The sequence below is a fragment of the Scyliorhinus torazame genome, chromosome 14 (assembly GCF_047496885.1).
Source record: "Scyliorhinus torazame isolate Kashiwa2021f chromosome 14, sScyTor2.1, whole genome shotgun sequence".
In the NCBI taxonomy this organism is placed as follows: Eukaryota; Metazoa; Chordata; class Chondrichthyes; order Carcharhiniformes; family Scyliorhinidae; genus Scyliorhinus; species Scyliorhinus torazame.
Genome location: NC_092720.1, coordinates 9,336,421 through 9,354,753, shown reverse-complemented (window position 1 = coordinate 9,354,753; position 18,333 = coordinate 9,336,421). Strand labels below are relative to the sequence as shown.

At 48.9% G+C, this 18,333-nt stretch overlaps 1 protein-coding gene across 20 annotated transcripts in view; it reads left to right on the top strand.

The window, feature by feature from the left end:
- LOC140389512 (TRAF2 and NCK-interacting protein kinase-like) overlaps positions 1–18,333 on the top strand; it is a 302,323-nt gene that overhangs the window by 214,654 nt on the left and 69,336 nt on the right. For 10 of the 20 annotated variants that reach the window (XM_072473662.1, XM_072473663.1, XM_072473661.1 and 7 more), the window contains exons 14-16: positions 6,464–6,550; positions 7,127–7,315; positions 9,478–9,858. In XM_072473662.1, coding sequence (XP_072329763.1) covers positions 6,464–6,550; positions 7,127–7,315; positions 9,478–9,858 — 657 coding nt within the window. The remainder of the gene's footprint in view (positions 1–6,463; positions 6,551–7,126; positions 7,316–9,477; positions 9,859–18,333) is intronic. The other 10 variants (XM_072473672.1, XM_072473673.1, XM_072473674.1 and 7 more) reach the window with 3 other exon arrangements.

Genomic DNA, 18,333 nt, shown 5'->3' with positions numbered 1-18,333 from the left:
GCCTTTGTGCCCAGAAGTGAACACGCGATCACTCCAGACGGAGGCCTGTGCGAGGGAACGGGAATCGGACGGGATTTGCAGGAGAAACATTTATTTGTTTGAAAAAAATAACTTCTCTTCTCTCTTCGTGTGAGGAGAAGCTGTAATTTTCGTCCCCAGAGCTTCTCACCCCCCCCACCCTCCCCATGGAGGCCTGAAGATTGAGGGGTGGGTATTAGCCAGAGTGACATTGAGAGGCTCAGCAGCTTTCAAGGGGCTGGGCATTGGAATTTCTCTGACAGCTGAAACAAAGGAATGAGTCACTGAGACTCCGAGCCCAGCGAGAGCTTGCACAGACTGCCTCATTCACTGACACACTCGATTGCTCCCCGGGGTGGGAGGGTTGTTCTACGAGGAGAGATTAAGTAGACTCGGCCTGTGTTCTCGAGAGTTTAGAAGGAAGCTCATTCAAACATTATACATTTCTTTGAGGATTTGACAGCGTAGATGCGGAAAGACTGGTTTCCCCTGGCTGTAGAATTTACATTATGGGGTCGCAGCTTCAGGATAAGAGGGCAGCCATTTTGGATTGAGACGAGGAGAAATTTCTTCACTCCAGTGGCTTTGAATCTTTGGAATTCCCCACCAAAGAGTTGTGAATGCTCAGTCATTGAGTATATTCAAGACTGCGATGAATGGATTGTTGGGCACATGAAGGGACATGGGGATAGTGTCGAAGAGTTGAGGTGGGAGATCAGCCACAACTTTATTGAAAAATGGTTCAGGCTTGAGCTGTCCTATTTCCAACGTTCTTTGGCATGCATGGGTCGAGGATTGCCACATCTGTTTGGAAGAGGATCTGACCATCTCCCCTTGACATTCAATGGCAATACCATCACCAAATTCCCCACTGTCAACATCCTGGAGAGTCCCATTGATCAGAAGCTAGCTCAGTGTGTAACCCGCCTCCCCCAAAGCCTGTCCGTCAGCAAAAGTGTGGATCGTGATAGAAGGCTGTGCACTTTCCTGGGTGAGTGAGGCTCCTGCAACACTCAGGAAGCTCACCAACTCCAGGACAAAGCAGCCTCAGACCAGCCAGTCCCCAGCCTCTGCCACCTTAGACTTTTCAGTCCTCCCAATGCCAGACCCTCCAAGAGCAGTTGCCAAAACACGGAAACGAAAATCGCTTATTGTCGCAAGTAGACGCCAAATGAAGTTACTGTGAAAAGCCCCTAGTCGCCACATTCGGGCGCCTGTTGGGGAGGCTGGTACGGGACCACAGACCACTGACCACAGTTCAAGCAAGACCTTTTAACCCTCATCCCGATGCTCCTGTCTCATGGCGGCACGGTGGCACAATGGTTAGCACTGCTGCCTCACAGCTCCAGGGTCCCGGGTTCAATTCCACTTGGATGACTGTCTGTGTGGAGTTTGCACGTTCTCCCCCCGTGTCTGCGTGGGTTTCCTCCGGGTGCTCCGGTTTCCTCCCACAGTCCAAAGATGTGCCGGTTAGGTGGATGGATTGGTCATGATCAATTGCCCCTTCGTGTCCAAAAGGTTAGGTTGGGTTATGGGGATAGGGTGGAGGTGTGGGCTTAAGTAGGGTGTCCTTTCCAAGGGCCGGTGCAGACTCGATGGGCCAAATGGCCACCTTCTCCATTGTAAATTCTATGATTTTATGTCCCATTCTGTGTCCAGTGATATTCGTCCTTCTCATGTTTGAGCTGAAACAGTAAGCACCGACAGACTGTTTGACAGTGGGTAGGATCAGAGTTCTCATCCTGCCCTCACATCCCACTGTCTCCATGGTGGCACTGCCAATGGTGTGGTGTCTTCCTCGACCTGCCACCCCCAATACCCTCTCCCACACACTCCGCCATGGGTCTCCCGATATATCCATCCTCCTGCAACACACGTCTGACTCAATCACACTTAAATTATTCTTGACTGTCAAAATCAAACTATTTGGACCATCATTTATGGTATGGGAGGCCTTTTGGCCCATCAATTCTATGCCAGCCAAGAGCAATCCAATCATTCCCATTCCCCATAGTCCTGTCAATGTATTTCCCTCAAGTGCCCATCCAATTTTCTTTTAAATTTGTTGATCACTGCTGGTCCCAGCACCCCCCCCCCCCCACCCCACACGCGCGCGCGCACACACACACACACACACACACACACACACATACGCACACCCACACACGCGCACACACACCCCCACGCACACACACCCACCCACACCGCCCCCCCACACACACACACACACACCACCCCACCCACACACCCACACGCACGCACACACCCCCCCCCCACACACACACACACCACACACCAACACCCCCCCCCACACACCCCCCCCACCCCCCCCACACACACCCCCACACATACCCACACCCCCCCCACACACACACATACCCACACCCCCCACACACACACCACACCACACACACCACACCACACAAACACCACCCCCCCCACACACACCCACCCACACACACACCCACATACACACACACACACACCCACACACACACTGACACACACCCGTAGGCACCAAGGTCCGGGTCATTAGCCCATGCTGCATAAAAATGTTCTTCCTCCCTTTACACCCGCATCCCTGCATCTCTTGACCAAAACTTTACATCCAGGCCACGTTGTCCATGAATTATCAGCTGATGGGAAAAGCTATTCTAAATCTGACATAATTCTGTGTCCAATATTTTTTATAACTAAGGAACAAGAGTGTTCATGGGGAATTTAAAAATAAATGTAATTCCCGCAGGCATGTGGATGGTTGGCCTGCAGGTCTGCGTTGAGACGATGAAACTGTTCCTGTCAATCTACCAGAGCCACTGACCGTTGGACACACCAACCCCCCACCCCCAAACTCCCACAGCCCACGTGCCTGGAGCTGGAAAAATTGGATGTGTGGAAATCCAGGGAATTGATTTTAAACTTTCTCTCTCCCACTGCCGCAGGAAATGTTGAGAGCGCTTGTGTGGGAGTGTCAGTGCACAGAGTGAGAGGTATTTATGTCCATAATGTTCCCCCGCAGTCACCTCCCCCTAATAAGTATGTGTCACGTCACAGAAAGTCACCGATGATGCTCAGGGGGGGGGGGAAAAAAGCTCGAAGTGTCACTTCTGAAAATTGTTGTGAGGTAGAGCTGAGACGATCCGGTGCTAATGTGTCTCTTTGAGGCCACGGCAGTAAGAGCGACTTGAATCTGTGTTGCATCTTTAACGTAGTAAAATGTCCCCAAAGCCCTTTACGAGAAAGTGCCTCATCAAGCATGATTTATCCACACGAGAGATATTAAGACGGGTGATCTAAAAGCTTGGTTCAAGAGGTAGAGAGCAGAGAGGCTTATGAAGAGAAATCCAGAGCGTGGAGCCCAGGTACAGCCAGTGGTGTAGCAATTAAAATTGTGGATGGACAAGAGGCCAGGATTGGATAAGTCCAGGGATCTAGGTGGGTTGGAGGGGATTACAACGACAGAGAGAGTCGAACAACGTGAGATTTCAAAGAGGATGAGGTTGAAATATTGAGGCATTGCCAACCCAGAAGTCTACCCAGAAGGAGTGTAGGAAAGGCAAGTGTAAAGACAACAGATTTTGAGGGTTTGCTATGGGGCGTGAGGCCGCAGAAGCTGAATTAATCAGAAGAGGGAAGCTTTTCAAGTAACGAAGGGAGGGGGCAGAGTGAACATGTGGGTGGAATTTATACAAAACCAAGAACTCATCAAAAGATGGCCGTGGGGCAGCACAGTAGCATAGTGGTTAGCATAATTGCTTCACAGCTCCAGGGTCCCAGGTTCGATTCCCGGCTCGGGTCACTGTCTGTGCGGAGTCTGCACGTTCTCCCCGTGTGTGCGTGGGTATCCTCCGGGTGCTCCGGTTTCCTCCCACAATCCAAAGACGTGCAGGTTAGGTGGATTGGCCATGCTAAATTGCCTTTAGTGTCCAAAATTGGCCTTAGGGTTGGTTGAGTGGGGTTACTGGGTTATGGGGATAGGATGGAGGTGTGGGCCTCGGTAGGGTGCTCTTTCCAAGAGCCGGTGCAGACTTGATGGGCTGAATGACCCCCTTCTGCACTGTAAATTCTATGATCTATGAAAAGACTTTACGACATAGGAGCAGAATTAGGCCACTCGGCCCATCGAGTCTGCTCCGCCATTCAATCATGGCTGATATTTTCTCATCCCCATTCTCCTGCCTTCTCCCCATAACCCCTGATCCCCTTATTAATCAAGAATCTATCTATCTCTGTTTTAAAGACACTCAGCGATTGGGCCTCCACAGAAAAGAGTTCCACAGATTCACCACCCTCTGGCTGAAGAAATTCCTCCTCATCTCAGTTTTAAAGGATCGTCCCTTTAGTCTGAGATTGTGTCCTCTGCTTCTAGTTTTTCCTACAAGTGGAAACATCCTCTCCACGTCCACTCTATCCTGGCCTCGCAGTATATTGTAAGTTTCAATAAGATCCTCCCCTCATCCTTCTAAACTCCAACGAGTACAGACCCAGAGTCCTCAACTGTTCCTCATACGACAAGCTCTTCATTTTGATGACCCATACAAATCAACTTCCAAGATTGCCAACTCGGGTAGATTGTATTCCTAAAGGTTTCATTACATGGACTCTGACCACTCCCCCCACCAATTATCCCTCCCGGGGCTCTGCCATTGGACGACTGGCATACCTACCTTCATGACACGCTGTCTTGTTGCACCAATGAAGATTGCCCCGTCTCTTCATGACCCAATTGGATCATTCCGGGATTGTCACCTTCTTTTCCATCCATCTTCCTATTTTCTAACCAATGAGTGATAAAGTTGTAAGAAAAGCAGGACAATCTTTTTACAGCCCCCTACCATTTCCCTCGAGCGACTCGGCGCAGCATCTGAGTGATTGATCCTTAATCCCTGGAGACGCCAGGGAAATCCAGGAGAGTTGGCAACTGGAACAATGCAGCACCATCAGGAGCATTTTTGTACCTGGTGTCGATGGTATTATTTAGTCAGGGAAATTGGGTTAAATCTCCCTGCACATCCCCCAGCCTCCCAAATCCCCCCAGCAGTCCTGGGATGTCCAGTTTGGCACAGTTCAGTTGACTCTCTCTGGAACAGTCTGGAGCTATCGCTGACCCACGCAGTTTCATGGTCTTTATTGAGTGTCTTTCCATGAAGTTTGTCCTGAAAACCTTTTGCGCGAGTGTTTTGTCCAGGATAAGAGGGTCGCAATTGTAAAATTTCGCACTGAATCCACGCGACAGGATTTAATCGGGTTTTCCTGCCTTGATTTCTGCTCATCGTGTCTGTTGCATTTCTCTTTATTCTTTGAATCCTGTCAAAAGGTTATCCTGCTTTTATTTGTAAAAACAAAACTGTTGCACTTTGAGGGGATGAGTGAAACCTGAGTCGGATTGAACTGAAGATGGTCACACAGCCTGAGCGGAGTCCAGAACGGAACAGTCTCCGCTGGGGATCCCCAAAGTGAATTCCAACGCCAAATTCATTCACCATGTTCCCTGTGAGAGGAGGAGCAATTAAAACACGGGATTCCCCATTCTCCCGACCCCCAGCCGTGTGTTTCTCGTAGGCGTGCCGCTCGCTGGCGGCGGGATTCTCTCTTCCCGTCGCTTGTCAATGGGATTTCCCATTGAAGCCACTCCCCGCCGCTGGGAAACCCGCAGAATCCCAATGGCTGCAGAATTCCGGCCTTTTACCTCCAGAGTTCGATGAGCAGCGAACATAGTCATCCTTCGGAGTTGATTGGACTCCGACCCCTAATTCCAGCGAGAGTTCGGGTTTTCGCTGCGGAAGTGATTGGAATGCCCATTCACGGGGTGGGGGGGGAAGAAACAATTCCCTAATCAGCGTAGGGGGAGTGTCGGATGGAATGGGGACCTTTCACGCCTCCTGCAAGGCGGCTGTGGAATAGCACCAGCAGTCACTGGGGACAAACACCCTGCCCACACACCTTCCCCTTGGCTGCCGGGAGGATCTGTGGCCCCGGGGGGAGATCAGGGTAACGGGGGCCTGGAACTTGGATTCCTGGCAGAATCCACTGGGAGTGAAACCTGAGGCTGTGGTGAGCCTCTCTGTATCTGGTCTGGCCAGGTAAACGTGGCAGATTTCCCTCCCTAAAGTGAGCCAGGTGTTTTTTGATGACAATCCGTGATGGTCACGCACTCACCATTAATGATGCTAGCTTTTTATTCCAAATCTATCTTGAGTAACTGAATTAATTTCCCCAGAATTTGAACTCCAGTCCCTTGATTAATATTCCAGGCTGTGGGTTACTCGCTCAGTAACGTAACCACCATATGATTTGGCCGCAAATTCAGTTTGGTTCAGGGTTCTCGAACCTTGTTTATCCCTGTCTCTTCCGCCTCCTTTTCTGAAATCATTCCGGTTTTCTCTCTCCCCCTCTCTCTTTCCCCCTCTATCTCTTCCATTCTCTCTCTCCTTGACGTCTGCAGGAGTACATAAGGCGACAGTTAGAGGAAGAACAGAGGCAATTAGAGATCTTGCAACAACAGCTTCTGCAGGAACAGGCGCTCCTACTGGTAATGCACCAATATTATTCACCTGGAGTCGAAGCTCGCCCCAGCACCCACCCCACATCCCATCCCCCCCCATCTCCAACGCCCTGCCTTGTTCATGTCATTCCTTCATTGTGGAAATTTGTGCTTTTTGTTATATTTGTCTGAAAGGAGTTGCAGATCGATAACCAGATATTTTCAACTAAGCTGGTTCCCTTGGAGGAGTTTTGTAAGGGAGCTCAGGGACACATTGATGATTACTCTACTGGATCTCACCCATTCATTGTGCTGACCCTGCATTGTTTTAGAATTTCTGCTTAAAGGTGGCCAGGCTGTACCAGGTGATTGAATGTGACTCTCTCCCTCTCTCCCTCGCTCTCAACCCCTTCTCCCATCCTTTTGTATCTCACCCCGTGCTGTTCCTGTCCGGGGAGACTGTTAGCGGTGGAATCTGATGGGTGAAAGTTTCATGTGGGTTAGGGTTTGTTTGGCTGAAATTCTCCCACTTGAGTGGGGATTGAGGGGTTTGATGGTCCCTATCACTGCACGTGAGTGGTGGAGGTTTAATGCCCTGCCTGGTGTTTGGTCTCCGTCTGAAAGGAATACAAGCGGAAGCAGTTGGAGGAGCAGCGCCAGGCGGAACGGCTACAGCGGCAGCTACAGCAGGAGCGAGCTTACCTGGTGTCTCTCCAGCAGCAACAGGTGGAGCCAAGGGCGGGTGAGAAGAAAGCACTCTACCACTTCAAGGACAGTTTAAACTCAACAGAGAAGCCGTCCTGGGCCCGAGAGGTAAGCAGTCTAATTGATATCTCTGGGGTTGATCTTTCCCCATCCACAGTTTCAGTACATTCCATCAGCACACTGCCATACAGGGGAATGGGGTCGCAGTCGATTGGGTTGTCAATCTGTGGGCCATTCGGTCCCTTTCGATCTCCTTGGCTGATGGCATCTACAGGAGAGACCTCACCCAGTGTGGGTAAAGGTAGAATCAATTCCATGTGCTTTGCTCCATCGCTGGGAAGAACTTCCAACTTCCTTTTGGTGAACCGAGTCAGGAACGATCCCATTCTCTGACATCCTCCCTCTCTGCACACTCCTCCCCTTCCCAGTTTGTGTTTCCTTCACACACACCCTTCCCGAATCCCCTCTTCGACCCCCCTCTTCCCGTCGTCCCCCCTCTTCCCATCCTATTCCCCCTCACCCATCTTCTTTCTAGCCCCCTTCCCGCCTCCCCTCCCTCTCTCTTTCATCCCTCCCTCTCTCTCCTCCCTCATCCCTCACTCTCTCCTCCTTTCTTCTCCCTATCTCTCTCTCTGTCTTTCTCTTTTTCTTTTCCTCTCTTTTTCTTTCTCCCTCTTTCACGCTCTCTCTTGCTTTCTCTCTTGCTCGCTCTCTCTGTCTTTCTCTTTCTCCCTCTCTTTGTCGTTCTTTTTTTTTTCTCTCTCTTTCGCCCTCTCGCGCTCTCTCTCTCTCCCTCGCTCTCTCTCTCTCTCCTCCTCCAGATCCCCAATCCCCCATGTTTACTCAGGCATAACCAACAGAGGACTGAGTGCAGTCCTTCCAGGCCTCTGTCAGTCCTGTCCACTGCTCTGAGATTGAGCCCATGTTTACATGCCACACGCAACTCAATAAATGAAACTTGCTGGGGTTATGTGGGAGTTTATTCAATGTAACTAAGACATTCAAACTCTCCTGAGCACCTTCGCTTTGGAGCAGGGAATTAACCCAAAATTCTGCCTCTAGAACATAGAACATTACACGCAGTACAGGCCCTTCGGCCCTCGATGTTGCGCCGACCTGTGAAACCACTCTAAAGCCATTACACTATTCCATTATCATCCATATGTTTATCCAACGGCCTCTGGTCATCAACCAACAATCTCCTCTGGATCGACTATAATAGCTGGATGTTTGATTGTCCCATGACAAGCTTCAGGAAAGGTGGAAGGTGAGGAAAGGAGGGCATTGTCCGAAAAGTATTTTGACTAATGATGCAAAGATATCTTTACACTTCATTGCGATTGATTGAACCTTGCCGAGAGTTGTCACAATCCCTTTCCGAGGAGGACAGTTGTCAATTCTAATTAGATATAATCCAGAAGGTTTCATCCCGTGACCTCGAAATCTCACAATGCACCCATCCCCCCCCCCCCCCCCCCGTCCCTCATTGGTCATCCAATATGTAAAGCCCCACACTGCCCGGAGTAAACTGACCCTTCGTTATACCATGGACAGTTTTGATTGGTGGACAAAACCACCTTTCCCTCTTCAGAGGGTGTCATTCTCCACCCCCTCACCACCTACCCCCCAAAAAAATGTTTTACTAATTTGTTAGGTGAATTGAACATTCTGAATTCTCCCTCTGTGTACCCAAACAGGCGCCGGAATGTGGCGACGAGGGGATATTCATAGTAACTTAATTGCAGTGTTAACGTAAGCCTACTTGTGACAATAATAAAGATTCTTATTATTATTATGCCCCTTTTGCCTGGGAAATTAGTCTTCAATTCCTGGGTACGCTTGGCTTATCCTGGTGGGTGCCCACTCTAACAGGGAGGATGATGTTTCATCAATGGATTCACTGAGCTGATTACAGACGATGCATAATCAAGACGAATGGCACGTTTGTGCTAAGGCTGAGAATGTTAGCCAGGCAGGACTGGGTGGTCACCAGGAGTTGAGGTACTAAGCAGTCATGCTCTAATAGCATTGTAGGACAGGTTTAAGGGGCTGAATGGCCTCCTCTTCTATGTCAGGAGGGAAGTACTTCTTATTCCCCGTATGAGGCCTCTGGTTTATCGCCATGTCCCCACAGGTGGTGTGTCTGCTGTCAGCCATGTCTGGCCAGTGTGAAATATGTGGAGATATGTTCTAACATCGTTCGGGTTCTTATCCCAGGTAGGTGTATGTTACCTTTTTTTTGAACGAATAATTCTGTCATCCAAACCCAGGTACAGAAGCGATCGCTCAGTAATTCTCCTCGACGCCCACCCAAACAGGGAGCACCTTCCACTAAGTGGCCATCTTCAAACGACATCTCTGATCCACAGCCTCTTCACCACTTGGCACAACACCAGCAGCTCTCGGTTCTCAGTTTCCTTCCCTCCGCCCCGATCAATATTCGAGGATCAAACCGAGCACCGGCCGTGCAGGACTCCAATCAATCTCACGCCCGCGCCCGAGCGGAAGACTGGCAGGGGTCACGTGCCCCCACAGCCCCCCTGGAGGACCAGGCCAGGCAGGCACGATCACGGAGACGGTTACTGGCCAAGCAGCAGCTGTCACAGGAACTGGTCTTTGGATTCGGACCTAATGGAGTGGTGAAAAAGAATGTAATCAGCTCCACTGCGAATCTGCCAGCACCTTCAAATGAATACATCTTTTCGTTCAGTCATAATGGGGTTGTTAAGAAAAAGAAGGGACCACCCCTAGATTACAGTTTCATAGGTGGGGTGGAAGCACAGACTCCCAGAATAAGAGTGGATCATGATTTTGATGAACAGATCTATGAACAGGGAGAGGGGAGACCATCCCCGCCATTTTATGCTGATCTCTCTCTCTCTCCAACATCCCCTCGCAGTCTGTCCCCAGATTCTCCTGCGGAACTTTTGTCTCGTTCTTCCCCAGCCTCCTTTCTATGGGGTATGATGAAATCTCACAAGGCGGATTCTGGTGGAGATTTCTGTCTGAAGGTCCCTCAGCCCAGCCATCTGCTGCCTTTGAAAAAGATGGCCAGCGCGCCCAACCTTGCTGACGGCAGCCCCTCTTCCTCCGCCCCTCGTGAATCTCTCAACCTCTGTCGCTCGAGTTCAGCCGACTTACATTTCACACACGGTAGCCACCGCGGCTCTCCCATTCCGGTCAGCCTCCTGCAAGATGGCGCTTCCTCGGACAGCTTGGCCAACCATTCCCCACCGTTTCCCTATTCCCACAGCTCTGCCTTCGATTGCGGCACGCTGGTGGCTTCTCGCATTCACTCTTCCTTGCAGGAATTGCCACGCACATTTTCACCCAGTCCACCCGAGGGAAAGCCAATAATGGACGGCTCAAATTTATCGCCAGAATCTGAAGACCTCCGGGTCAAAATGCGACACGCTCCAATATTAAGATTGGAAATTGAGCCGGACAACCGCTCAAGATATAAATAACCCATATCCCCAATTAGCGGATAGTGCAATAAATGATAATAGGTGATCCTCCCCTCTGTTTCCAGAAAGCACTGAAAATTCCTCTTTCCCTCAGTCCCCCAGGGAGGAGCTGCCATCATTTACGGATTGATGGATCGCTCTTTCAGCTTTGGAAAACGGTGATTTGAAAGTTCCAACTCAGAGATTGCATTTCTCAACAAAGAAGCAATAAATAATCTTCGACTCCATTTGGACCTTCACCGTCCAATTCACCTGATAAATAGACATTGTTGGGCCCTCACTTATCGCCATGAAGATCTCCAAAATTGGTTTCCGCACAATTCCCCTGATAACTTACCTTGTTAGAAACATAAGAAATAGGAGCAGGAGAAGGCCCTCTGGCCCTTCGAGCTCTGCTCCACCATCCATTATGATCATGGCTCATCATACAATTCAGTAGCCTGATGCCACCTCCCCCCATATGCTTTTAACCCCTTCATCCCAAGTGCGAGATCTAATTGATTCTTGAAAACATGCAATGTTTTGACCTCAACTATTTCCTGTGGCAACAAATTCCACAGTCCCACCACTCTCTGGGTGAAGAGATCGCTCCTCTTTTCTGTCCTAAATAGTCTATCCCGTCTCCTCAGACGGTGACCCCCGGTTCTGGACACACCCACCATCGGGAACATCCTTCCTGCATCAACCCTGTCCAGTCCTGTTGAAATTTTATAGGCATCGAGGAGATCCCCCCCCCCCCCCCCCCCCCCCCCCCGCAATTTTCTTCTGAACTCCAGCGAATACAATCCTGACTCAATCTCTCCTCATATGACAGTCCTGCCATCCCAGGAATCAGTCTGGTAAACCTTCGCTTCACTCCCTCCAGAGCAAGAACAGCCTCCCTCAGATAAGACCAAAAAATTCACACAATATTCCAGATGTGGCTTCACCAAGGCCCTGTATAATTGCAGCAAGATATCCCGGCTCCTGTACTCGAATCCTCTCGCTTTGAAGGCCAAAATAACATTTGCCTTCTTTACAGTGACTGGTGTATGAGGACACCCAGGTCTCATTGTACATTCCCCTCTCCTAATATATGGCTGTTCAGATAATAACCTACCTTCCCATTTCTGCTACCAAAGCTAATAACCTCACATTTCTCCAAATTATGCAGCATCTGTCATCTATTTGCCCACACACTCAACTTGTCCAAATCACACTGAAGGATCTCTGCATCCTCCTCACAGCTCACCCACCCACCCAACTTTGCGTGAACTAAAGGCCAACTATTCTGGGCTTGGGAAGCTTTGCTCCTATTTCTTAACTTCTCCTGCACCTTTTTCCGACTTGATTTGTGGTCTGGCTGCTCCCCACTCCGTGACACCACTCGTCATTTACTAAACAACCTCTCCCATGGTGGTTTCAGCTCCTTCTTCAGTTGGAGCCCAGATAAGTTTCTTCATGATCCTGGACGTGGGATCCCCAAGCATCTGATATGTTCCGCATCTGTTCAGTAGCCAGGAGAGTCCCAGAATATTGGTGCTGGTTAAATTTACTGAACCCATCTCGTAAGTGCACAGAACAGTCAGGGGTATTTCTTCCAAGGTGCCACGCCCTGGTGCCATCTTTCTTAAACCTAGTTTCCTGTTTTGTGAAGTTCTCGTTAGGAATAAAACCTTGTGGGCGAAGAAGGGAAGACTCAACATAAGAGGGACAAAGCTTTTTAATTCTACAATGGCGTTCGTGACCTCGGGATGCCGCAAACCAGCCAACGATGTACTTTTGAAGTGTAGTCACTGTTGTAATGTAGAAACCATTGCAGCAATTTCCACACAGCAAGACTCCACAATGCCCAGTTAATCAGTTTTATTGATATTGAGTGAGGGATTAATATTGGCCACAACATTGGAATTAAGTCCTTGCTCTCCTTCAAAATTGCGTATTCTTTTATGTCCACCTCAGGGAGCCAATCAGGCCTCCGTGTAACCACAAAGACATTGGACGGAATTTTCCAATCCTTCCCGTCAACAGGGTCTTCAGGTCCCATCAAAGGCGACCCCCACCCCTGAAGCAGGTTCCCTGGCGGCCGAACAGGTGAGCCATGCACGACGCCATAAACCTCGGCGGCCAATGGCGATCCCCTTCTGCTTCCGGAAAACACGCCACCGGAGCACCGGAAAATCCTAACCCACCATCTCTGATAGCGCAGCTCTCCCTCGGGACTGCATTGTCATCCTAAATTGTGTGCCCACGGCTGAGGAGTGGGCCTTGAGCTGAGCCATGGCTGACAGAAACGATAGTCGAAATTAGGCTAACTCACACCTTCGCATCTCCACTTTCTCCCAAACCTGTCCCGTTCACAGGAGTTGGTCAACAGTCTTCAACAATGCCAATGAGATCACAGTGTGAGTTCCCTGGTTCCCAAGAATAGATTGTCCCATCAGTAAAAAGTAAACACATGTGGTAAAACTGTGTGGTGTAGAGTTTATCCTGAGATTGTGACTGAATTTGGGGGTGACTATCTCACATTTATGGTCACCATTGGTCGCACAAATGGAAATATCTTCTCTATGTTCAGCCTATCTACCCTTCATAATCTTAAAGACCTTTCATCAGGTTATCCATTAGCCTTTTCTGTTCCAGAGAAAAGGGCTCCAGCCTGTTCAGTCTTTCCTGATGGGAATGGATCCGAGGTTCCAGTATCTTCCTTTCTGTCCAAGCTGTTGCCCAATCACAGCAATGAATGTTCTGTGCAGTCACGAGATCCCATATTTTTCAGTATTATTGCTGGATCGGCAACAAGTTATCCGTTGCTACGCGATGCGCTGTTTCATTACTTGTTTCCCCCTTAAAATGTTGATGATTTCTTGGGAATGCCATGCTCCCAAGATTATTCCCCACCTTCATGTAAAATTTTAGTGTGACACATTTTCCTGCTGTTGCTGTCCCCTCCCCCGCCTCACGGTGGGTGCTTGTAGGTTCTTCGGTGCTTTGCCTCTCTTATTGCGGCGCTCAAAAATCCCGAACCGTGGGTAGAATGTTGCCCACCGTGGTTGATGCAGCAACCTACGTGTTAACTTGAAACTTTGGTGGGCCACCATCGTGGGGAACACATTGGAAACAGGAGACTTGATTGCGGGCAAGATCATTCCCTCCCGTTTGACTTTTCCAACACTCTTCTGACCATTCTGTCCTTTGACCTTTGGCTCTTTGCTGTGCGAGTTACCGAATACTCTGGAGTAGCACCATTACAGAAAACCACCTCCGTGTTTCTTTCTTCTGTATCACTATGCTCCACTCTCTGACCACACTACTCGCCCCAAAACTCTCTAATATATTCTTGCAACAGTATAACCACGGGATACGCATTCCTGGACTTTGCATTAATCTGTAATGATCGCGCTTTGACCAGCGCAAATCATCCTTAGTCGTCAGATCTCTTGAGGGACGAGACTCTTCCTAATTCACAACAGAAACACCCGTGCCCCTTAGGACAAAATGTTAGAGCTCCATCTCTTCCACAGTCAGCCGTTTGGGAAAAGCATCGGACGGCATTGGTCGAAATGTATAGCAACAAGGAACCTTAGACGTCCAAGAAAGAAAGACTCCACGAGATTTCTTCAGAGCATGATGTATTCAAACGAAATATGGCATCTTAAGATTAGTAGACAGTGAAACTGAGCAAACAGGCCTTCAAATCTGGCACTATTCCTTTTAAAATCTGGTCTGATTAAGCCCCTTTTCACTTTCTCCCCTAGCAACAGCAGGAATTGTTTGAGAGACGCCAACAGTCTTCACCATCCAGTATGCTGCATAAGTCGCCACTGTTATTATCTTGATCTTCACAGTCGTTTGAGGACCAAACTGGTTCTTCCTGCCAAAGCTATTGAATGTTGATCTGTAACATAGAACTCTCCTCACCCCACCCTTCTCTCGCCCAGAGACACTGGAGGCCAATTGTGTTTGACATATACCTAGTCCTGGTAGGCTTGGCTAACTCGAGGAATTGAAGCTGAGACATGGTTGGTGTTCCAAGTGATGGTACATCACCCTGCTGAATGAACTGCTTCCTTCTCTGCCATTGTCTCTACTTAAATGGCGATTGAAGATCGAGTTATCTCTTTTATAGTGCCTTTCGCAATGTCTGAAGGTCCCAAAGAGCTTGACATCAAGAGCTTTTTGATGGGACAGTCATTGCTGTGGTGTGGGGAACGGCAGCAGCCAATGTGTGCACAGCAAGTTCCCACAACTGAGAAAAATGATCAGATTTTATTTTGTGGTGTTGATATTGCCCCAGGACACGAGTGAGAACTACTCTGCTCGCCTCCGAACAGCAGTGAGATATCCACCTGAGAGTGCAGCCCGTGTATCAATTTTCACCTCCCTAGTTCAATGACAATTTCAGTGGTTCCTTCATTACCCATTCACTTCCAGCCCCCACCCCCACCCCGCCATTTGCATTCCATTGAAACTCCATTACTAATGATATGTGCCTACCCCAAATTGCTGCAGTTCACGTCTATGTCTACTCATCTTCAGAGTCTTCAATGTAGACCTATTTCAGATGGCACCTTTGTACCCTTCCCTGTTTACTGTTGTACTAATACCGGTACTCCTGCATTTTGGACTTCATCATTGGCCATACTAACTTGAGAATGATGAGCTCCAGTCAGTCCCATGAAATTCATGGCGCTCACTGCATGCAAGCAAGTGCAGACCCCCAATAGGATCTGGAAGTGAATCTCAAAGCTTCATTCATTGTAAGCCAACCGGCATCTGCTTCAACAACAACTATTTCCCATTTCTTTAACGCATCTAACCTTGTAAAACATCCAAAGGCATTTCACAGTCAAAATCTTGACACCTAGCCATGCGAAGGGAATATTAAAACAGGCATCCAGTGCTTGGTCAGAGAGCTAGACTCGCCTCACCCACAAAGGGGAGAGAGGTGGAAAGGTTTCGCGGGGGGAATCCCAGAGCTTAAATTATTAAAACTGGGTAAGGGCAAAAGGCCAAAACTAGGGGAATGCAGAGATCTTGGCAGGTTTTAGGGCTGGAGGATGTTTTGGGGAGATGGTGCGGGGAAGACCAGGATTAGATTAGAATGTTAATGGTTCTGAAAATGGTCAAATGACAAACTGATTGTCATTTGCCTCTCCTAATATATTTTAAGCAGATCAGCTTTTGATGAATGTTCTCCCTTGCAATGAAGGGTCAGCTGGAGAACCTCTTGAAGTGTGGGAGAGAATCTGAGGTAAATCATAAAATAATGATTAGATTGATGCCAGGCTAGACTTTGGATGTCTGTCGGCAACAATAGGATGAAAGGGGGGGGGGGGCGGCAGAGGATTAGGTTTCGAGTCATATAGGGTCTTACAGCACAGCAAGGGGCCCTTCGGCCCATCTTCAGCAGCACCTCCCAAACCCCGACCTCGCCCTTGAGGGACAAAGGCAGCAGGTGAATGGGAACACTCACCCCCGAGAAGTTCCCCTACATGTCAGCCACCAACCTATCTGGCTATCATCCATTCCTTCATGCTCACTGAGTCAAAACTGCTGGACAGCACTATGGGTCTGTCTTCACCACATGGACTGCAGCGGTTCAAGGACTTGACTCAACAGCGAGGGCAATTAGGGATGGGCAACAACAAATGCCAGAAATACATTTTTAAAGAAGATCTTGAGGCCCTGGGAAGCAATGAGTTTTCAGGAGGTGATGATCTTTCCCAATCGGCTTCATCGAATATTAAAGGAGGGGCAAGAATTTAGTGACCATTACAAATTGTCCAGAGACTTTTTCTCAAATAGTTCCTATAGAATCCCCACAGTGCAGAAGGAGGCCATTCGGCCCAACGGGTCTGCACCGACCCTCCGAAAGAGCACCCAACCTAGTTCCACTCCCTGCCCTATCCCCATAACCCCGTGGATGATTTCTAAGGGGCAATTGAGCATGGCCAATCCACCCAGCCTGCACATCTTCGGACTTTCTTTCAAAACATTTGACGGTGTGAGATGCAAATAAGAAATGGGAATGTTTTTAGTCTGAACCAAAAGGTTAGCTTTATGCTGCTGGTGATGCTGCCTGATTACTTCCAGGTCCAAAGAAGGTCATCTCAGCCCCTGCATGATCAGAAAGTACTGCAACTAAAACTGACCCACTTTGTACTAATTTCCTCCTTGCTTGAAAAGTTTTATATTAAACACTAATTCTGGAGTCAGTTAAAACTGCTGATTGAATGCTCCTTCTCTGTCTCCTTCTGAGTCCCCGTCAAACAGACGCCTGCCTACACTCAATTTGAGATCAGCAAGGGGCTGAAGGCACTGGATACTATGGGCCCTGACAGCGTCCCGGCTGTAGTACTCAAGACTTGTGCTCCAGAACTAGCCATGATGCTAGACAGGCTGTTCCAGTAGCTACAACACTGGCATCTGCCCATAAAATTAGACAGATATAACCTACCCACTAAAAGCAGGACGAATCCAATCTGACCAATTACTGCCACATCAGTCTACTCTCAATTATCAGCAGAGCGATAGAAGGTATTGATGACAGAGTGACCAAACAGCACTCACTCAGCAATATCCTGCTCACAGACACTCAGTTTGGTTTCGACCAGGGCCACTTGGCTCCTGACCTCATTACAGCCTTGGTCCAAACCGGGACAAAAGAGCAGAACCCCAGAGGTGAGGTGAGAGTGACTGCCCTTGACATCAAGGCAGCATTTGACCGAGTATGACCCTATGATAATTGGAGTCAACAGGAATGAGGGGGGAAACTTTCCACTGGTTGGAGTCACACCTGGTACAAAGGAAGATGGGTATGGTGGTTGGAGGTCAATCATCTCAGTCCAAAGACGTCACGGCAGGAGTTCCTCATGGTAGTGTCCTAAGCCCAAACAACTTCAGCCGCTTCATCAATGACCTTCCATTCATAAGGTCAGAAGTGAGGATGTTTGCGGATGACTGCACAATGCTCAGCACCATTCGTGACTCCTCAGACACTGAAGCAGTCCATATCCAAATGCAGCAAGACCTGGGCAATATCCAGGCTTGGGCTGACAAGTGGCAAGTTACATTCACACCACACAAGTGCCAGGCAACAAAATGAAATGAAATGAAAATCGCTTATCGTCACAAGTAGGCTTCAAATGGAAGTTACTGTGAAAAGCCCCTAGTCGCCACATTCCAGCGCCTGTTCGGGGAGGCTGGTACGGGAATTGAACCATGCTGCTGGCCTGCCTTGGTCTGCTTCCAAAGCCAGCCATTTAGCCCAGTGTGCTAAACCAGCCCCTTGACCATCTGCAACAAATCAAAACATCTGCCCTGGACATACAACTGCATTTCCATGATCAAATCTTCCACAATTGATATTCTGGTTAGAACTATTGAGAAGAAATTTAACAGGGCCAGCTACATACACACTGTGGTCGGAGACTGGGTATTCTGCATCGCGTAACTGACTTGCTGATTCCCCACAGTCTGCCCACCACCTACAGGGCACAAGTCAGCAGTGTAATGGAATATTCTCCACTTGCCTGGGTGAGCTCCAACAACACTCAAGCTTGACACCTTCAAGAACAAAGCAACCTGCTTGATAGGCACCACACCCACAAACATTCACTCCCCCACCACCAACACAGTGGCATCAGTGTGTAGTATCTACAAGATGCACTGCAGCAA